The following is a 20988-nucleotide window of genomic DNA, read 5'->3' on the forward strand; positions in this document are numbered from 1 at the left end:
GTGCACACACTGTCTCTGGTGAGAGATGAGGTTCTGGAAAAAGCATGAAGAAGCATTTGAAATGGGCCAGATAAAATGTTCTAGAGTAGGAATTTGTGTTCTTTGGCAGTCTTGTCATTTCACCAGTTTGTCATCTAGTCTATCATTTAGAGGTCCGGTCAGTTTGGTATCTGAATATTTCACATGAAAACCACAGGGCGCACAGTAAAATGATTAATGAACGTGTTCAGAATGGCCCCACAGTTATTTTTCATGTGAATTTGCATGTAATGTGTTTGCACATAAGCACTGACGGCATATTAATGTGATGTTGAATGTGTTTACGTGTTTCCTCAGTGGAGCAGGTTCCTGTGGAGGCCTACACCATCCCACTCTCACAGGCTGAGATCCTACAGGAAGGAAGTGATGTCACCCTGGTTGCCTGGGGGACGCAGGTAGGCGATCCCATGCACCATTGGCCGCCTCTCAGTAGGTGACCAGAGCAGTTATAAATTGTCATCTGTCTCTGGATCATTTTCCACGGCCACAGGGACAACAGGATCCCAGTACCAAATTCATTAAATGACGTTTAAAGCCACAGACACAAGCAGTGGATTAACTTTGAGTCTATCACAAGCCCCCTCTATCCCAGCAGGGTCTCTCAGTCTGTGGCTGTATCTGCCCAGACATCTCCACAATATCGAGGCTCTCCACGTGTTAACACTACATGTCTGCCACACACTTTCCATTGTTGCCTTTCTTTTCATCAAAAAGATTTGGCTTTCTGCAGCTCGGCATCAGTGTGCCTGTAACTCACTGAGAGTCATCGGCTACTTTGATTGCACCATGCCACTTTGACAGGCTTATCCAGGCCGAAATGTACCTGGAGCATGGTGGGGGGGGGGGGGTCTAAAGGCATTGAGGCAAAAGCCACTATTATTGTTGAAGGGTGGACAGAGGAGAATGGGGGTCCAGTAAAACAGTGGAAAGCATGGCTCTCCTTTTTGAAATGTCGCTCCTCTTTCCCCCCCCCTTACTCCCATCGTCTGTCAGGCCTGTGCAGACGAGAGTAAAGAAAACAGCCCGCACAAAGCGGAGTGAAAGGATGAGTGCCCGATCCTGTTTCTGATCAGCCAAACAGCAGAAGGTTTTCCCCATTCCTTACCAGACTTGTAACGTTTTCTCCCTCAGAAAGATCCACTTTATCTGCTGAAAATACTGTAATGGCAGCATCCCTTCATTATAAATTCTTAAAGTTATTGAGCTTATTTGTTAGCTTGAGGCCAGGGCCTGTATCTCAGTCTGGCTCGACTGTTGACAACTCCTCTAGTTGTGATGATTCAGATTTATCACAGCAATTCTTATTTAGAAGCAGCCGACAATGCCTGCCAGTAAACATGGACTCAGTGAACTCCAGTACTTTATTACACAAATGAGGAATTAATGGGAATAACTTGCACTCCATGTTTTGAGGTTTAAAAAGCTGTTTTCAACTTTTGTGTTTATTAGGCACTCATCTGTGAGACGCTGTGTCCCTTACAGAAAGTATAACAGGATCAGTATTTCATTATTTCATTTATTTTTTTTTATTTTATTTTATTTTTTCTACCTCCTGCATATCAGCATAGCACTTAAAAAGATGTGAATGCTGAATTACATCATACCAGATTGAACAGTGAGTTTGTTTTATTTTGTTTTGTTTTTATACATTTAAAGTAACGTGTTTAATATACATCATAGGGCTGTGAGCCCGTTCTTATAAATGACACGTCAGTACATGTTGCAATACTGCGCTGCCCGATATTAAAAACAATTTTGCAGCAATTCTGCATCTTTTTGATGCATTTACATGATTCAGTATCGCACAACTACATAATTATTTGTTTGTTTTTTGGCCGTTTTGCTACAGCTTTGAAAATGTATTCACCACTCAGAAAAAGCATGGAACTAGGCTATTTGTGTTGTGATCGATATTGCATATGAATTAGATTTTTTTTGTCAATACAGAAGAAGAGTTTTTGTTGTAGCAGGTATGACCAAACTTTTAACTGTATTAACTCTTTAGATTTAAAGGCAGTCTTTTTTTTTTTTTCCCTTTTTCCATTTAGGTCCATGTGATGAGGGAGGTGGCCAACATGGCTCAAGAGAAACTGGGAGTGTCCTGCGAGCTCATCGACCTGCAGACCATCCTGCCCTGGGATCTTGAAACCGTTTGTAAGGTAGCAGAGACACACTTGCAGTCACAAACACAGCAACCTGAACAAGACTGCGTCTTGAAACTGAGCAGCATGAAGTAAAGGAAAATTCCCACACTAATTCTAACTAGATCCTATAAAAACAGTTCCATTTATTTTTGTGTGTTGCATCGTAGTCTGTTTATATCGCTACTTTGGGTCACAGACTGTGTCGCAATGTTCTGCATTCCCTTGTGATTACACTCCCATCGATCCTTTAGATCATCATTTGGCATAAATAACGTTGCCATTGAAAAGCTGTTGTTCTCTGGAATCATCGTTCTTTTGTAGATGTGTTTATTGTGGTGCAGAGAAAATATTCCTCTGGACTGTGTTGTTGTCTTCAGTGCTTGACAAACAGGATTCCTTCCACAGCTGGTAAGACTAGACTACTAGTTTATTTTGTGCAGGCTATGGCACTCATGAAAACAAAATGTTTCATTTGGGGGAGCTTTCAGATTGAGTCGCTTGCCATCTTTATTTATTTTGAAGTGAGGCAACAAGCACGATGCATGACTGGACAGGGAATCAGTCAGTAGACTCAGCGGCCAGGAGAGCAGCAGGAGAGAGTCTGATGTGTTGAAAAAATTGTTGCAAATGAAAACCACAGTGTGTATGTTAAGGCAGACCTCAAGGAGCTTCTTAGTATACAGACATCCCCTCTCAGGATGCTGCTTTTTCCATGATCCTTAAACATATCACATGCTGACTTCATGTGTCAGCACAGTTGCTTTTTGTAGCTAAATCACCAGATACATTTTAATTTTGCATATTTATTACCCAATTTTTTGTGCTCCATTGGTGAAACATATGACTTTGTCAGTGAGAGCTGTAGTTCTTCTGCAAATCTTATAACCAGCAGTTAAGGCAGAGGATGAAATTGCGGTAGGAGGGTCGTAATTTAATAGGGAGTCAATTGGAACTGATGGCAGACTGTAGTATTGTGCTGGCACTGAAGAACTTGCAGCTTGACGTGGGCAGTAGTTAGTTACGGACTGTTTGTTCAAAGAGGCGACTTCTCAAGTGAATGTGGTCATTTTTTTTTTTTTTTAAGTAGTGCCCCATTAAAAGAAGTGCCATAAAACTGAATAGTGTTTATGTGCTGCTTAGTGGGCCTGATGCCAGTCCTGCCACCTCAAGCTTGTCAACAACATCTCTCCTTGTCATTTCCTCCAACCAAATGCCCTCTCGAATGTCTTTTGATTATTAAAATCCCATAAACCAATTTCCCCACAGCCCCCCCCCCCCCCCCCCCCCCCCCACACACACACACACACACACACACACACACACACACACACACACACACATAAACACAGATCCTGTTCCCTTTTTAATTTTAGCAGTTAGGTCATTGTTGTGTTGCAGTGATACACTGGTATCCCTGGAGTGTCTTTTTTCCTCCATTGAGACCTTTCTTTCTGGTGAGATCTGCTGGCTGGGCACAGAAAGAGCCTTTTAATCAAATCTCAGTGAAGGCACAGAATTCATTCTGGACCAAGTCGTGATTCTTATCACCCAGACCAATACATAGGAATACACATTTAGGACTTTTATTTTATCTTTTAATTAATCTGAAGCACAGGCAAATGTCCAGATGTGCATTAGTCAAAATGAAAATGTGAGCGCTGCAGAGCTGTTAAGCTTACACAAGATTTGTCAGCTTAACTAAAAGATGGCGGAATCAGCACTGATGCACAAAACATTGCTGCAAATCTTGTCCTGTTTCCTTTGATGCATCAGTGGTGCTGAAGGCATAATGCAGAGATAACTTCTGTTGTCTGAAGGTAGACATGTAATTGGTTAGTTTTATAAATTCTAAACTGTCTCTGTTTCCAGTTTCTCAAATTTGAGGATTAACTGATTTTCTCTGTTTTATATCGTTGTAAATTAAATTTCTTTGGGTTTCGAAATGCTGGTCAGATAAAACGAGCAATTTGAAAACCACCTTAGGCTTTTTGAACTTTTGATGCAGCCATCAGTCACACACTCACACAATCTCCTGTCAGGCTCTTGAAAGAAATCTAAATATTTTTCTTCCAGCAGTTAGCATTTTTTCGATTTGAGCTCTTCGTTATCTGTGAGAGCGGTTATTTTTAAGCTGTTTGACAGGTGAATCGGTCCGCTGTGTGTTTCTGGAGATAAATGTCACGAGGCACTTTTGAGTCGTTTCATTCGTCATACATTTCTTTCCTCCCTAACACATGAGATATGATCCGAAACATTTCAGGTCTGACTAACTCCTACAGACGTGCTTTAAACAAACTTGTAGCTACTCAAAAACCACCCATAATGCAACACTTTGAACTCTGTAATTGTCTACTCCTCTCATATAAAACAAACAGAAAAAACTGATTGTGTGTGTCAGATCAGTGATTCATTGGTCTGTTAGTCATACCCATGTAAAACTCTGAAACAATTAATCAATTACTAAATGTTTGACAATTGTTTTTCTTTTGATTAATCCATGAATCGGTGAATCAGATGTCAGCATGCAGTAATTATATTTTTTAATGTTCTTGGACATGTAGTAGATCAACATAGGCTTTGCCTTCCTTCCTAACAGATAACAGAACATAATAACAAAGCATTGGTAGAAGCCTAGATTATATTTTCATCATTGCTTCTGACAATATCCCAGTGAAGGCCTGAGGCATGGTGTGGTGTACACACCTCACATTAGGTGACATGGTTTTTATGTTAGTAAATACATGGCAAAGAGTCAGTGGAGCCTTTTGTGAAGGTTGTTATCCTCTGATGAATATAGTTTTCGGACCAGTGCTATTCTTAGCTTTAGAGAGGGAGTAGCTAGGACATTGTGTCAACTTCTTAATTCAAAAGATTGCACACCTGGTGTCCAGCTTTTCCGGCATGCACACGTCTCTGTAAAGCTGGCCTTTTGTACCGCTTATTAACTGGCCCTCTGATGCAGTGAGTGTGCAGACAGTGAGATAGGCCGCAGACGCACATCCGGCTGCTGGCAGCCAATTAAAATTTCCTATGAGTCACATTTACCTCGCATATCTTTCAGTCAAGGATGTGTGTGTGTGTGTGTGTGTGTCTGTGTGTGTATGCGTGTGTGGCGAGCTGATTCATATGTAGCCTGTGTTGTTTTTGAGTGTGGATGTATAAAATAAATGAAGAATGATGTGTCTTTTAGCATGAGAGATCATTAAGGCAGCGCTCTGGAGGAACATGCCATCTTTCTGTTTCCTGAGGGATCCATTCTGGCAGCCAGCAGCTATACTTGGATCTAAATATATTCAGCCCTTCCATTGACAAAGGGACTCATGGGCAGAAATTGCTGTAAATGTTGAGAAAAAGTAAGTGTATTTTATTTTGTCCCGCTGTCTGGGGCTGTCCAGTAAATGTAATAGTTGTTCTTTAAGGGATAAACAAAATGGCTGGTTGTCCTCTGCCAGACCAGTGGCTCAGATGATATGCTGTGGAAAGGCTCCTTGCCGTGCTTGGGCAGAATACATGTGGAGATGTAGTTGTGTGAAGATGCTCATGTTAGGAGCACATGCTGCTTAACCCTAGATCGTTTCATGGCTTGTTGTTGTTCAGATGACCAGTTAGCCAACATTTCCGTCCGTTCTTACATCGATCCACATTTGTTTGCCTTGGCTTTGAGATGGCCAGTCAGCAGCATTAAAAGAAAGATCTAAGCTCTCATTATTACAGTATATTAGCCCATCGTTGCTGATTCAGCCTCATTCTCAGCTTTTCCAGATTCCAGATCCGGCCAGTGAAGAACCAGAGTGGCTCGCCAAGGCCTGTCTGTAATACAGTCATTGCTTCTTTAACCATGATGGGAGACCACACTGCACACATGGGTCCTGTTGGGCAGCAGCACCCAAGATACCTCATGGACCTCGACAAAGGGCCACTTTTTTTCCCGTCGATGGTTCTTCACTTATCATAGCTTGTGCGATTGCTCAGTCCACCACAGAGCACATCTGCCCTTCTAAACAGGCCTGTCCGAGACAAAGCCACTAGCATCATTGGCTGACGTGGCCACGATGAAGTCGCAATACTTATAGTCCAACAGCAATGGGACTTGTCATCAGCAAAAGTAAATCATGTCAGGTCAAATTATGTATTTTCTGTTTTGTGTGGGGCTTGTAGAGAAATGTCATTGTTTCCTACCTGTATGCCTTCTCGGGTTGTTACTTTTTTTTAAAGCCACTTCAAATTTGTTTGAATTTAGCATGCAATTTGTTTGAATTAATTCAAATGCAATTCGCAGAGTGTAATGCTTATTATGGGCTTCTGGTGAGGGTCCTGAGGATGAGTGAGGTGAAAAGCAGGCAGTCTGACTTGCTTGTACAGTTGAAGCTGCTCCACTCATTTCTCCGCTGCCTCACTTAGGCTGCAGCTAGCAGGTGAGCCCTCGGATTTGTTGTCGTAGAGAAGTCATGTTACCACCTATGGTGTAGAACCCAGAATACTCCACACACTACTTCTCCGAAGCTTTGGTGTGTTTATTATCCGGTCTGCACGGCGTTGTTCTCTGGTGTCCTCCATTTTTATGAGCTTAGTTTGCTGATGGGTCAACAGAGCATGCAATAGGTCAAGCTGAATTTTAAGAGCCTCTGATGGACCATGAGGCAAACTACTTCAGACGGTCAGTTGTGCTTACAGTTGGAATATTTCGTTTTTTCCCATGCTCAAACAAAGTTTGAATTTCAAATGAAATGTGACCGCCTATATCCCTCCTGATTGATGGTTATAATGCTATAAACACCACTACTGTAAATGTGCACCACATTTACAGTAGATTTGAAAGCCTTTTCTGCCTTCTTTTTCTGATTGATGTATTGAAAGAGTCAACTTTACAACACTAATACTTTTACCAAAAGGTAAGTGCACAAGCTGCAGCAGGGGAAAAGCTGTTGTTGTAGCCTGTGTTGTGTCTCCTAGTTACTTGCTGAGCACAAAGCTCGGTCTGTCATTTGTCTGTTTGTCTCCCTATTATCTCTGACTTTCTCACTCTGTCTGTATTATTGGACTCATCCCAGAGATTTTTGTTCATTTCAACTACAGGGAGTAACTTAGTCGGGGCATGTCTTCTTAACAAGTCTGTGCTAGCCTGTGAGTTTGCAAGTCCCTATCTGCTCCTATAAATGTCGTACATCATCCAAAATCTGTCTTTTGAGTATCAAACACCCACCTCAAGGTGGATGTAAATACATGTTGCTGTTGTCAGCTTGACTTCATGTGTGTCATGTCCAGCATAATACACATCCCAGCTGTCCACCTCCATGCTTAGTGTTTGGCCTCGTTTGCCCAGCATGCACCTGTCTTCCATGAGGACTTTTCAGGCAAATGCAGATGGGTTAAAAAATGTGCATTCATGCGATAAAGTTGCTGTATAATTGGATCTTTGTTCAATTACATGCTATTGGCGACAAGAGCAAGTGTCCCCTAAGCTGTGAGTGGTGGAAAATAACACAACCCTCTCTGTTAGGAACACTGTGGCTGCATGTGTTGTTGTGCTGTGGTGCAACAATCCCTGCACCACAGCAAACAAGGAACATGTGGGCCACAAACACAGAGAGAAACTTAAGTTCAGTGAGGACAGTGAGTCTGGAATTTGCTACTTCAGATGCAGAAGCATCATATTATTCATGCTGCATTCATAGTAGCTTATTGTAATGCATATAGCCTGATCCCTGATGGCCAAAAAGGAACTTAAGAGGCTTTACAAAGACTTATATTTTGAACAGCTTTCCCTGTGAGTTGCAGCTGTTGTTCAAACCTGTCTGAAGTATGACATGTCAAAACAGTTTTCTAACCTCATCAGGCAAGTTGTGTAAAATCATGCCAAACTGCTGGTCATTACATTTTCGATATTACACCGTATGAACATTTGGGAGCAGCGCCGACCCTGATGCCGTGCTGTCAGGCCATGAGAAAGCCTGTAGGTCCCCGGTGTGCCTGGTAACGGTTTTCTCCAGCTCACTGTCTTCTCTTAAATGTGTGTAAACTTCCTCCCTCAATAGATGTGTCTCTTGGCTGGCGCTTCAGCTGAAGTCTCTGTGACTACAGTGCTGCCTGGATCTCAGCCCTCGTAGTGATGCAACCAATTTGGCTGAACCTGTTCAACCCTCAAAAACACACGCAGGAGGAGTCAGTTCATGACTTGCAGTGCACCAATATCCTAAGCCTTACAACATATAAAATATATATCTGTGTGAGACGCAGACAAAGGCAGAATTTAATGGCTGGTTGACGAAGGAGGGAGAGGTGTGTTTGGGGGGTGGGTGGTTAAGGAGGAATGTGCAGCATCTGTTCTGATTCTTGGAAGTGGTGCAGGTTGCAATGTCTGCATGTTGTGAGTGCTCTGGCGTCTGTTGACTCACTGCACAGATAAGACCTCCTTATCAAGGCTCTGCTTACCCCCTCACTCTCTCTTAATGGTTTCAAGCTGTAATGTGCGCCCCGAGCCAAAGACAGCAGGTAAATACAGTGCATGGAAGCAGGCAGGACACAGTACCCTCAGATATGTTTGCTTGTCATGCGCTGAGGTGGAAAAAGGCAGAACGCAAATGGACTCAGGGAGCCACCAGTGTTTTCTGCTCAGTGTCAAGTTCAGCATGTTGTTCTAGGCTTGATGGCTGTGGTTGTTCTTGTTTTTAATACCACCTACCATAATTATATGGGGTGAATAATCTGTCATTTGAAGAGACTTACACAGAGCAGTGTGCCATGGGGGCTGATGGAAAACCTTCAGAAATTGCTTCCACACATTAATATGGAGCATAATTGTTAAAAAGATGATGCTTAAAAAAAAACACTGAATTGTCTTCATTTATGCAAAACTGATCCTGGCTTCCTCAGGCGGAAAGTCTTTTGATAACAAATAAAAGCAGACTCTGAAGCAGTGTCTTTGCTTTAAACCATAACTTAAATATTTATTACTGATAAAGAAGTCTGGCTGTTGCTTTCAGTGGGGAAACCAAGCAAGTGATATCAATACGCTGGGTTTTACCACCAAACACTCCCCCAACCTTCTCTGAACATGTTTTGGAAAATTTGATGTAATATCAAAATGTTCGAGTGTCAGAGTAATTGTGGTTAACTGAGCTTTCAGCTTGATGATTAGTTTCCCTTACGGCTAGAATCTTCCAGCTTTTTTTTTTCATATCTATATAAATACACGTTTCCCCAATTTTGACAGAGGATTGTTCTGCCACATCTGGCAGTAGCGCTTTTAATAACTCCATCATAAAAATCAAGAACTTTCCTCCATTCACAAGAGACCCTGAGCTCAGTTACAGAATAAATGATGGTGATGTCAGCTTATTAACGATTCCACAACTTGAAGCATTTATGTTTTGTCAGGTGGTCAGTGGAAGAAAATAAACTGATTTTTTTTACATTTTGATTGTGCCCAAGCCAGAGAAAAGTGACAAATTTAGATTTAACAAGGACTGGACACTTTCCCCATTCTACCACTTAAGAAGTCTGCTTGGACATCGACCACTCACAGCAACCTCATTATGCTTGTGTCTCTGCTACGATCATGTCGGGTTATGAAAGTGTGTGGAGATCGTCCAATGAAGCCAGGTTTCTGAACGGCCACATGGAAATTTGTTGAAACAAGTCTGCTGGCAAATGCTGGTTCAAAGCAGGCTTACTTGATCCTATTTTGCCTATTGCATGTGAACATGGCACAGCAGGTTTTATTTAAGTTGTCACCACGCTGATGATGCTGAAGGCCAACCTTGAAACACTGATGGGCAGCATCTGAACCCGGCGACGTCACTTTTCCTCCTCGTTCCAGCAGCAGCTTCCTATGAGCTCTGCATTTCCATGAAAGCCAGCTGAAGAACATAGAGTAGAAGGGATGGCCCGTCCTTTTTGCTTCATCTTCTAGCTAGAAACACGAGCCTTGAGCTTGTCATTATGATAATGGTGTGGAACAGCAAATCACAGCTACCAACAGGTGGCCTTCAGACGATGGCCAAAGACCTGACTGTTTCTGCTGCTATTATTTTATTTATTTTATTATTTTTAGAGCGGTGTTATTCAAATAGGAGCAAGGCTACAGGAAAAAAATAGCTGTAAAACCATCTGGACAGTAGTAATGGCACATACTGTAAGCAGGGTTGGTAAATGAGCCTCTGTGAAATTGTAACCATATGAGTGTCTGATACTTCTTAAAATTTTATTAGGACATGGTGATTTTTTACGTTCAGTAAATGTTGAGTATAATAAAATGATAATGGACAGTCTGTAATTCTAAAGCAATAAAAGCATGCAAATAACAGTATAAATCATTGCTTTAATGTGAATCTATAAAAAAACATGAGGGACTATAAAACATTTTAATGTTTGCTGATTATGTCAGAGAACATTGCAGGTAAGGGTTTCGGTCATTTGCATCATCTTTTTTATGTTAAATGTGAATCCATAATTTAAAAACACAATAATTTTCCCTTTTTTCCTTTACTTTTGATTTTTTTTTACTGCTGAGCTTAAGTGATAGCACCAAACATAATCTTCGAATTGTAGATTTTAAGTTTCTGTTTTTTAAGCTTGTGTTGTTTCTGCAGAAAGAAATGGTCCATGAAGGCTCATTTGAAAACGGCTAATTTGAAAAAATAGAATTGCTGAATTGCTAAAAAGAAATGCAAAAAGCAGAAGCAAAGCATCAGCGCATCCAAGAAACATTCAAGACTGAAATCCAAAGGTGGTAGGAGACGCATTCCAGCCAGATGTTGTAAAGGTGTAAATTCATCGGTCTCTCAAAGACACATACGTAATCTTTACTCCTCTTAGTGTAACTATGTCAGTAAGCGGTCTGTGGAAATATCAACTCACTGTCTGTTTTTCTTAATACGTCCATGGTCTGTCTCCTCTGGCCTTGCGATAATGACAGCTGAAGTTGAAATTACACTGAAATGAAGCATTGATCTCTCTCTGATTAAAGCAACGAGGAAACACATACGATCAAATACAAGGTGGACCCAGCCCAGTGGGCGAGGAGCAGCGGGGGCTAGAGTCCAAGAAGACGATAAAGCTGTTGTCTGGCCCGTAGTTCATAAATACGATTCGTTCACGTGTTTGCGTTAGCTAATGCTAGCTAAACAGTTATTGTTGTAACTAAGTCGATCAGTGAAGAAGGTATTCTTCTTCTGCTGTTTTTGTCAGTTACCAAGCAGCTTCAGGTGCATTACCACCTCCTCTGATTTGCATGTCAGGAAAAAAAAAGACTGATTGCAGTCAGATTTGTGTTCTGGCTGTCAGAGGTGCATATATACTGTAAGTGTAAATGAAAGTGTCTTGAATCTCATTTGGATTTTATCCAGATGCAAGACACTTGACCTGATGAGTGTAAATGGGGTTGGAAACCACTGCTTAGGAGGATGGATATACTCAGCATATAACACACCAGCAAAGACAGTCGGACATTGGGTCATTTGTCGTGCCAATGTAGCCATATTTTTTTTCTTACGCCTTTTTTTTCAAAGCACAGCTGCATTATTTCTCCAGTGTCTAACGATATCTAAGACTGCAACATGTGTATTCACTTTGTGTAGAAATGTGTCATTTAAAGCTAATAAGAGACGGAGAGGAGGGAAGACAAAAAGGGTCCTAAAGTTAAACACCAAACCTCATCAAAGACGCTCATGTGCGTGTTCAGGATCTCATGACGCCTATTGGTGTCTTAGCATTTAAACTGTTCTCAAAGTTGGCAATTAACATGTCAAATGTTTTTAAGATTTAGCAAATGAGAACTCCACGTAGAGAACATGATTAGTCTGTAGGACGTTGGAAATGTGCAGGAAAATGATTTTTTGAAAGGATGGGAACCCCTGCTGCCAGAGGATTGTTCCCAGGAAAAACATAGCAGACGTTTAGAACAGCAGATGTAAAACCTTTTGATGAACTGGCTGTGCATTCAATCAGTTTGTTCTGTCATTTGATGGGAGATTAATGCAACAGAAATGCATTGTGAGCCTACATTGGGATTCAGCTGGTGGGTTTTGCCCTTGCACTGGCGAGGCCAGGTTTGACACCCAGCGCGGTGCTGAGCGGACTCTGCCTTTACTTGGATCTGTGGTCTGGAGCAGGGCCAGGGGATGGGGTGGACGCCTGCTAGCGATTAGCACACAGACGGGCCGGGCTCATGCCTGTGTTTCCCTTTCAGTTGAGGGGTCTCAGCCAGTATCTGCTCACTGGCCCACCACAACACTCCTAATATCTTTGGCCCACTGTCACACACACACACTGGAAACAATCAAAGTAGAAGAAAATGGCACAGGAAGAAAGTGGCCAGAGGTTTGGGCCCACTCCCCACATTCTTATTATTGTAGCCCACGTCTGTAATTACAATGTTAACACTGCGCTCTGTGGACCGAACCAGCGGGACTTTGTGGAGGGAAAGAAAACGTGGGGCAAGAGGGAGCCGGATAAAGATTGGAATCGGGAGAGGGGGGATTTGGGGCGAGGTGGGATCATATGTGCCATTTGGCCGTTGCGTGTGTCATAACTCTGTCTTGTGTGGCGCTGCAGCAGTGTTTTGGTGGTTATATCAGTGGAAAATTACTCATGGGTGTTTTGGGGGGACGGGTCCAGCTCCTCTTTCTCTCTCCTGGTGTTGCTGGTGAAAGGTATGGCGTAATGCAACTCTGCGAAAAGGAGAAATCCTTGACCAACACTTCAGTTTACTGCATTTGGGGAATTTATCTGGATAAGAAGTGTAAATTGATGAAGGCCATTTGTGGTTTGCCAAAAAAGGTATAATAATCTCCCCCGTGTATCTCCTGCAACCCCCCACCCCCCACTTGACTGTCTGCTGCTGACTTCTTTTCCATTATCCCTCCTGGCGGTAGCCACTGCTCACATTCCACAGCTAGGCACTGGAGATTTCTCAAATTCTTCGCAGTGTCACTCACTGGAGAAATGTGGCCGAATCCACACTGAGACTCGTTGAAAAATCGTATAGGCTCATAGTTCATCACTTCTGAATATTAGCCATGGTGGTCCTGTTTTTGAAAGAGGCAGACTACGAGTGATTTCCACAGATCAGTGTCTCCCATACAGATCAACCAGATGAGAATAACAAAAAGAGACTGTTGAAAATAGGCAAAACAATCGAAACAAGGCATGGAAATCATACTTTCCTGTTCAATTTCTGTCATGCAGTGACTGTTGGCTAAACACCATTTTGGTACCATATGATAATAACAATGATGGTGATGGCTTCGTCTATTTTGTTATGAAATGAGCCCTCTAAAAGCAAAAGGCACGTTAGATTGGATCGCTCGTCACGTTTTTGGGCCAGGTCCTTAGTTTTCCACAGCAGAGGACGGTTTTGTTAAGGAGCCTTGGCCAGAGGTGTGGGCAGATTGAGATCATCGAGGTCAGCCTGAAGGCCGATAGCAGGAGTGAGTGGAAAAGGGAGAGTGTCTGAAGTCACAAGGGCACAGAGACATCCAACAGAGGTCTGCTCAGATGCAACACACACCACCAGATAGTCTGTTGCTCAGGGATTCTCCAGATCCTTTAAAAGTCAGTTATTAATCAACAGATTATTGGCATAAACTGAATCCAAACCAAAAACTAATAAAAGATTTTCATCAATCTTGAACAGAAGTTTTTATGTTTTTCTTTTCAAAACAGCTCTTAAGATGTAATAGAAAGCACATTTACTAATGTGTTTTTTCTTGCAAGATTTGAAATTCCCTTTCAAGCGTGGTGGGGATTTGTTAACAATTATTTGAACTCTCAATTATTTTCATGTATTTCTTCGACTTTCTATTTGTTGTTTCTGAGCTTTGATTAACTGTGTTGTGTGTTGAAACTTTGACAACTTTCTTGACTGAACTTCAGAGTTCAGTTTGACTAACACGATGATGTTTTTTTATACTGAAGCTGCTCAACTAAGAGTTTTCTTAAAGTTAAGATCAATATATCTGTTTTTCCAAAAAAAGAAAATATTGTTTTTGGACTTTTTAGTGTAAATGGTTGAGGGTTTCCTACGGCATCTGGTGACTGATGTTTTAGAGCTGGCATCGCTGGGATACTGTATGTATGAGCTTCAACTCAGAAAGTTGATGTTAGTTAGCCTAGCTTACTAGCATTAGCACTGATTCCTGATAAATGTTGCTTTTTATTTATGTTATTTTATCACCTGCTGAATCATCTGCAGCTCCTGCACACTGACTGATGTGTTCATCCCACATTATACAAAGCAGGAGCGTCTAGCCTGCGTTAGCTCTGTTTCATGAGATCCAGCTGTGGTGACGGCTAATAACCAGACTGTCAGCTCACAGCAACACATAGTCCTGTAGCCTCTGCACTTCATGCGCTGGACAGTGACGTGAGTCGGTAGATAAAGTAATAAAAGTACGATTGGTAGCGCGATGAGTGCTCAAATCATACATGGGACTAGCTGACAATGTTGGGCCCCCACAGCTGGTTAACTGCCTGTGTTGCCATGAGAATTGAAGCGATTTTTACAAACCATGTTTATTACCTGCTCACAAAGATATTGCACCGATCAAATCACAGTATCGACATCGTCACTTGGAAGCACACAACACTAAAATAGGAAGGGCTGTCACTGCAAAGTAAGCAATTTAAATTTCTTCTTTTTAGTTATTACAACTTTGACGTAATAAGTACACACATTTTTTCTGTGTGTTAAGCAATCAGTGATGTCAGTGAAAGGTTTTTTTTTTTTTTTTTTTTTTTTTTTTACAAGGAAAGATCTGTCTGTCCTTGCATGGGAAAGCTTTTAGTTTTAACCAATGATTGAAAGGCAGTCATCAAGTCTCAGATGTTTTGCCCTTAATCTTGAGATTTTCTGCCAAGTTTCAGATAAAACATACATATATTCATCATTCGCCTTTTTAGCATACTGTATATGCACAATATCAATCAAAATTATGCCAAAAACGTTGTGGTAAATTACGTTGTTGGTGTGTGTGACTGTGACATTGACTTGCACACAGCAAAATGGCTTTGTCAGTGTTTGTAAAAGAGACAGAGTATAGATGGGAGCCAGATGCAGTCGTCTCCGTGCTCCTGTAGGAATGTTGTGGGCACTGGGACGCATTAAACAAGTTTCCTGTTGTGGAGGTTTGAGTGCTGCAGCAGGGGGTTTGTGTTAGTTTTCTTCTTTCTATCTTGTGGTGACTTTTAAGGTGGTTTAATGAAATTGTGGTGGTGTCGTGTGATGCTACTAACACCATAAAGCACCACTGTTTGTATATTATTTGCTTTTGATCATTGTTATTGTCTATATTTCCATAAAATTCTCCATCAGCTCATGGAATGAACACTGTTTGTCATTATCCACATTGTGTTATGATTACTGTACGTGGGCAGGAGACACATTCATACATTTCTTGTTTCTTGTATTGATCAGGCACAATGTAATTGTGACAGTTGTCTTTATTTGGGACTCATTCAAAAGTAAATATTGCAAAATCAAATCAGTTTAAGATGTGAACAAGATAGAACTTGAATATGACACCACTGTGGGTTCTCTCACAACACTGCCAAATACTACTATTGTCAACTTTTTAAATTCCCTTAGGCAAAGGAGATTGGCGGTACTCATACATTTTCATATTTTATATGGAAACACACCAGTTTTAAACAAAAAGTGGAAAATCTGCAAGAACATAGCCACAAAACACAGTTTAATAGTTAACAGGAAAAAAAAAATGTGTGTGCATGCCTGCATGTGTGTGAGCATGTATGTTAAGACGCAATTGACAAATATGTGGAATAAGTACATAATTAGAGAAAAAATCCCAAACAGCAGTGATGCTGTATATATAGCAGTAGGGTATTGGGTTTTGATATTCCTTCATGTGGGGGGAAATATCAGGGGAACTGAGACTCCAGGAGAACAGGGGCATGCAAATCAAATGGCTAGACAAGCATTGGATTCACATTTCATCATTTATCAGAATCAGATAATTTATATAAATATAATAAATGTAGTTATTAGTAGATTATCAATGTGTCTTCTTGCCAGATTTGCTCGCCACATGCATAGAAAATGGAACAGACCCCCAAACCATCACTAAAGATCACATTTTATAATGATAAAGTTATATGATGGAACTTTTAAATTAACGCATTTTTTTAGTTAAGGCTGCAAAATAAGTAAAAATTTGAAAATATAGTGCACCAATTTAACAACATCAGACTCACTGAATCCTGATGTCCAAAACAACATTAAATTGCTTTTCTGTAGATGGCCCTTTGCAGCCTGTGCATACAACCGAGTATCCTTTATGATTCATCAGCGTAGTCTTACTAGAACTAAGTTGAGAAGAGGACAGAACTCAGGCAATTTACTAAAAATAACTATCTGTTGAATAAATTATCATTCATATAATAAATAGCCAGACAAATCAATTCACCAAGGCAGCCAGCACAGATGTATAGACAATATAAACTCCACAGCAGCTCTCAAACACACATAATAAGTAATTAGGCCAGATTTATTTTTTTAATATAATGATATTAACCTTCACCATAACTCATGATGTTCATCCTTAATTTTATTATATTGTGAAAAGTACAAAAAATATTGAGCTCTGCCCTCCTGCAGTAAGTTTGGTCTTACTCTGTGATGGATTTGACTTGAAATGTAACTCAAGTACAAAGTTGATTAACTTCAATGCTACTACAGCTTATCCTGCTGAGTAAAAAAAAAAATGTTTGGATGCTGCAGGCACAGAAATCACCCCTTTGTTATATGATACCCGATTTTATAGGACCTTTTAAAAGTCATGGATTGATTTTTACTAGCTTACTGTCTGCTCATACATGTAGCAGTCTGTGGGATGCTCACAAAGAGCTGTCATCACGTTGGAGTGCGTACAGTAGTAGTGTATCTGACTGTACACACTGATGCACAGTCAGAGGTAGAGTGTGGTTGCAGGGTAGAAAGGTAGAGTGTGTGTTTGTGTGTGTGTACGAGAGTATCCGTGTCTGTGTGCGTGTGTGTCAGGGAGTAATTGAGATGAATTGGTTTTAATGGGTCTTTATGGGTTGTTTGGAGTTATTTCTGTCTGAGGTCTCCTCTGGCGTCCTGGCTCCTCTGGAGGATGGCTTGGCCCTCCGCCCAGCGCCGAGGCTGTTCTACACTTTCTCCTCTCCTCTTTCATTCTTGTGCTCTCTCACCCTCCCTCCCTCACTGGTTCTCACTTTCCCTCTCTCTGTCGTGAGAGAGAGGGAGAGCGAGTGAGCGTATGGCACCGAAAGAGTAACTGAGTGTTTGTGTTTCCTCCCGCCCCGCTTCCCTCACAGCGCTGTGATTTAACAGGGCCTCCGGTTCGCCGAGCGCTCACCCCTCTCCGCTAATCGCAGAGTTCCACTTTAAAGGCCCCAGTGAGTAGTCAAGCCTCGTCCCGACTCTCATTTGTCACGGAGATCACATGGTGGCGCATGAGTTAGGACCCTGTGGTGGCCGTGCAATTACAGGGTCAGCGGAAGGGAGCGAAGCCAGCAGATCCAGCGGCAAGGACGACTCCTCGGTGGTGGCACAGAACTAAACTTTCTCTTCCTGTCGCGTTTTGATGGACGGCTTTGGGGAAGAGGAGGGATGCTCCATGGGAAGGCGGGGAGTCACTTACAGTCTAGCGTTTGTGTGTGCATACAGTACAAGCACAGCAGATTTTGTTTTTGTCATCAACCCTATTTTTAAATTATTCTCGACCAATTTAGTGGCATAAAAATACAGATCCAACAAATAAGTATTGGCAACTTCTTCTGGAAAGACTTGCATGTGTTTTGAAAACTTTGAAAGCACATTATGTGATTCTGCACCAGTCAAACCGCAGCCCAGTTTAGCTCCAAGTATGGACCGTTTTTATTCACTTCTCATCCCCACAGTCTGTACACTGTCCTTTTAGTATGAGTTAGTGCTCTTTGATACAGTAACCATATATACTTGATAAATAAATGCTAGCTCTCTTTTTGCTCCTTTTCGTGTAAGATGACACTTTAATGCCAAAATACCTTGACAGCAGCAGCGGGAGGAGGAGGCAACCTGTGAAAGTAACCGGCTGTCATCGTCAGAAAATGGAAATCAATCTATCCTGAAAAAGCAACGTATGAGAAGCCGTGTATGTCTGCACGTGTGGATGTACACTTGCACACACTATATACACGTGCGTATGTGGCTGCGTGGCATGCATGCACATGCCTTTGTGGGGCCCCCATCTGCTTATGTGTGGGAGTATATATGCCATGGGAGAGTGACAGCTCTGACCTTAGCCTCTGAGGCCATGCCAGGTCATTGGCTGCCAGCCTCTGAGCGGTGAGACCACATGGTGGGGAGCGCTGGGTCTGAGAGCGTAGGCTTCAAGAAGGCAGAGGAGGATAAATGGATGGTTTGAGGGATGGATGGATGGATGGAGGGAGGAGCAAAGAGAAAAATGGGTGACGAGGATGAGATGAACCGCAGCACAGAGGAACGTTGGAGTCAGGAAGGAAGGAGCCTGAAGGAGGAAGAGACAGATTGTAGTGAAGACGGAGCGAGCGCAGGAGGACAAGCTCCATGCTGCTCATTAGGTTTGGGTGTGTATGGGAATGGCAGTAAACATGACATTTCCCCAGCAGCCAGCGGAACAACTCCGCCATCTAATGACAGCCCTGCAGCACAATGAGTAGTAAAGCTGCAGCCACCAGAGCTGTCGCCCAGCCCAACTACCACCAGCCGCCACCAACCAGGAGCCCTCGTTATGACTCAAAGCCCGGGCCGGGCAGGGAGGAGGATGGATCGAGGCCAGCAGCTTAAGGGAGTGAGATGCTGGCTTGATGAATGCAGAACAGTAATTGAACTCAAATATTACACCAACTAAGAAAAGGGTACAATCTAATGTTAGTGTGAATGCTAGCCAACTGCTTAAGTATGGCCCCAAATACTGTATTTTCTTACTAGATTGAATCTCTAACCTGAGTAGCACTTTCAGGTTTATTTATTCAGGAAGTTTATCTACTCAGACTTAGGTTGGCAAACATAAACTAGTGTCACTGAGGTGATGCCACAGTGTCCTAGCTGGCACTTAAATCAAGCACAGCTCCGGGTGTGTATTCTTGTTTTGTCATGTAATTATTGTCTGGGAAAATGTTAGTAGTAAATGACAAGTTGACTAATTTATAGCCTGACTTCCTTGGAGATTGTTGGCTTTTCTCAGAAGCGAGACAGTGTTAGGAAACATTCAAAATTGATGCTTGACTTTGTCCAAGAATATTCTGCAGTGCAGCAGAGGAGTGATAGAGGAAATCAAAATGGATTTAAAACAAGCCATAGAAGTGATAGATTGGAACAACACAAATCAGCTTCCTGTTCACTGGAATTGCATCATACAGAAACTCCATTGCTTTCTCATTTGCTCTCTTATTTCATCAGTTTCCCAATTCCGATATTTTCAGGCGTACCCCTTTGCCATCACTAATTACCCCACAGTTGCTGCTTTACAGCAAAAACTCCCTTTGACTTTGGTTAGTCTTTGAAAGAACTCTGCCTCATTAGCAGGACAGGATCTATTTCAAACTGAGCCTCACTCTCAGTTCCAGCGACCGTCCTAAACCCACCTTCTGTTTTTTTGCCACTGGCGTCTCTTTTTAGATTATCTTCCCTTTTCCACTGTCAATATTTACCTTAATGTCAGTGCACAGTCTGCCATTTCCTCTTAACAACCTCTTCTTACTGCTTTTATTTGGCAAGAGCATGCTATTTGATTCACTGGACATGAGTAATAAAGCAACGAACTCATCAGTCACGAGTCTGTGGTCTAAAACCATAACAAAGAGACCCACCTGCCACCATGTCCTCTTGAGGTTGTATTGAAAGATTCATGACATATTTAACTGTTCTCTCCTCACTCAGGGCGTATAATTTCTCTCCTTGGATGCGTCTAACTGATCATCATCTTACAGTTACCGATGTACTTCCTGTGGCTCTACTGCTGTCTTAAAAGTAGTGCCTTAGCCCCCGTTCTGATCCCAATTTTACCGACATGAAAGGTGGCTGTCAGGGGCAAATAAGATGACTGGATGACTTTTGAGAAAAGGGTCAAACCGCACGTTGAGAGTGGATGGTTCTGTCTCCTGAAAACCCATCCAACAACCGGAAGCAACTGGGTTAAAGGCTACAGCCACAATTACTATGTAGAAGTTAGAGTGCTGTCACGGCCTCCTGTCAGAGATGTAAAAGCGACTCTGTGAGTGTGTCTCTTTTTTTCTTTTCTCGTCTCTTGGAACTGTGTGTAATTGAACCTCTGGCAGTGAGGTGAGTTGAATAAGTTGGACACTTTAGGTGTAAGGCCGGCCATGAATAGGCTGCAATCTGACTTCAGAAGCCATCATATTTCCCTTTTGTATAGCCTGTGACTACACTGAAGTGGATAGAGAAATGTGTACCCAAAATCTTTACAGAGAAAAAACTGCTTGTTTTTATTTTTTACATGAATTGCTTTTTTCCCATCAGCACAGTGAGAAATGTCATTATTTTTAATGTAACCATGAGGTTTTTTTTTCCCTATGTGACTGAAATGCTGGGATTTCAGCTCGTAATATGAACTACATTACCGACTGTACTCGGGCACCCGTGCCATTGTGCATTCCCAGACAATACCACATTTCGCCTTTTTTTTTAACATATTGTCATATTGTGCACTGACATGCAGCTACTTCTAGAATAGCCTACAGAACTAGTTTATGCCAGCTAGTGGACTCTTTGCCAGTGACTGTCACTTGTGTTTACACAGCAGGGTTGTGTCACAAGGAGAAG

General features: G+C 42.0%; 1 protein-coding gene across 1 annotated transcript in view; it reads left to right on the forward strand.

The window, feature by feature from the left end:
* Nucleotides 1-20988, forward strand: part of bckdhb (branched chain keto acid dehydrogenase E1 subunit beta) — a 54312-nt gene that overhangs the window by 14845 nt on the left and 18479 nt on the right. The window contains exons 7-8 of the mRNA XM_041943104.1: nt 337-434; nt 2088-2198. Coding sequence (XP_041799038.1) covers nt 337-434; nt 2088-2198 — 209 coding nt within the window. The remainder of the gene's footprint in view (nt 1-336; nt 435-2087; nt 2199-20988) is intronic.

Source organism: Chelmon rostratus, chromosome 8 (assembly GCF_017976325.1).
Source record: "Chelmon rostratus isolate fCheRos1 chromosome 8, fCheRos1.pri, whole genome shotgun sequence".
In the NCBI taxonomy this organism is placed as follows: domain Eukaryota; kingdom Metazoa; phylum Chordata; class Actinopteri; order Chaetodontiformes; family Chaetodontidae; genus Chelmon; species Chelmon rostratus.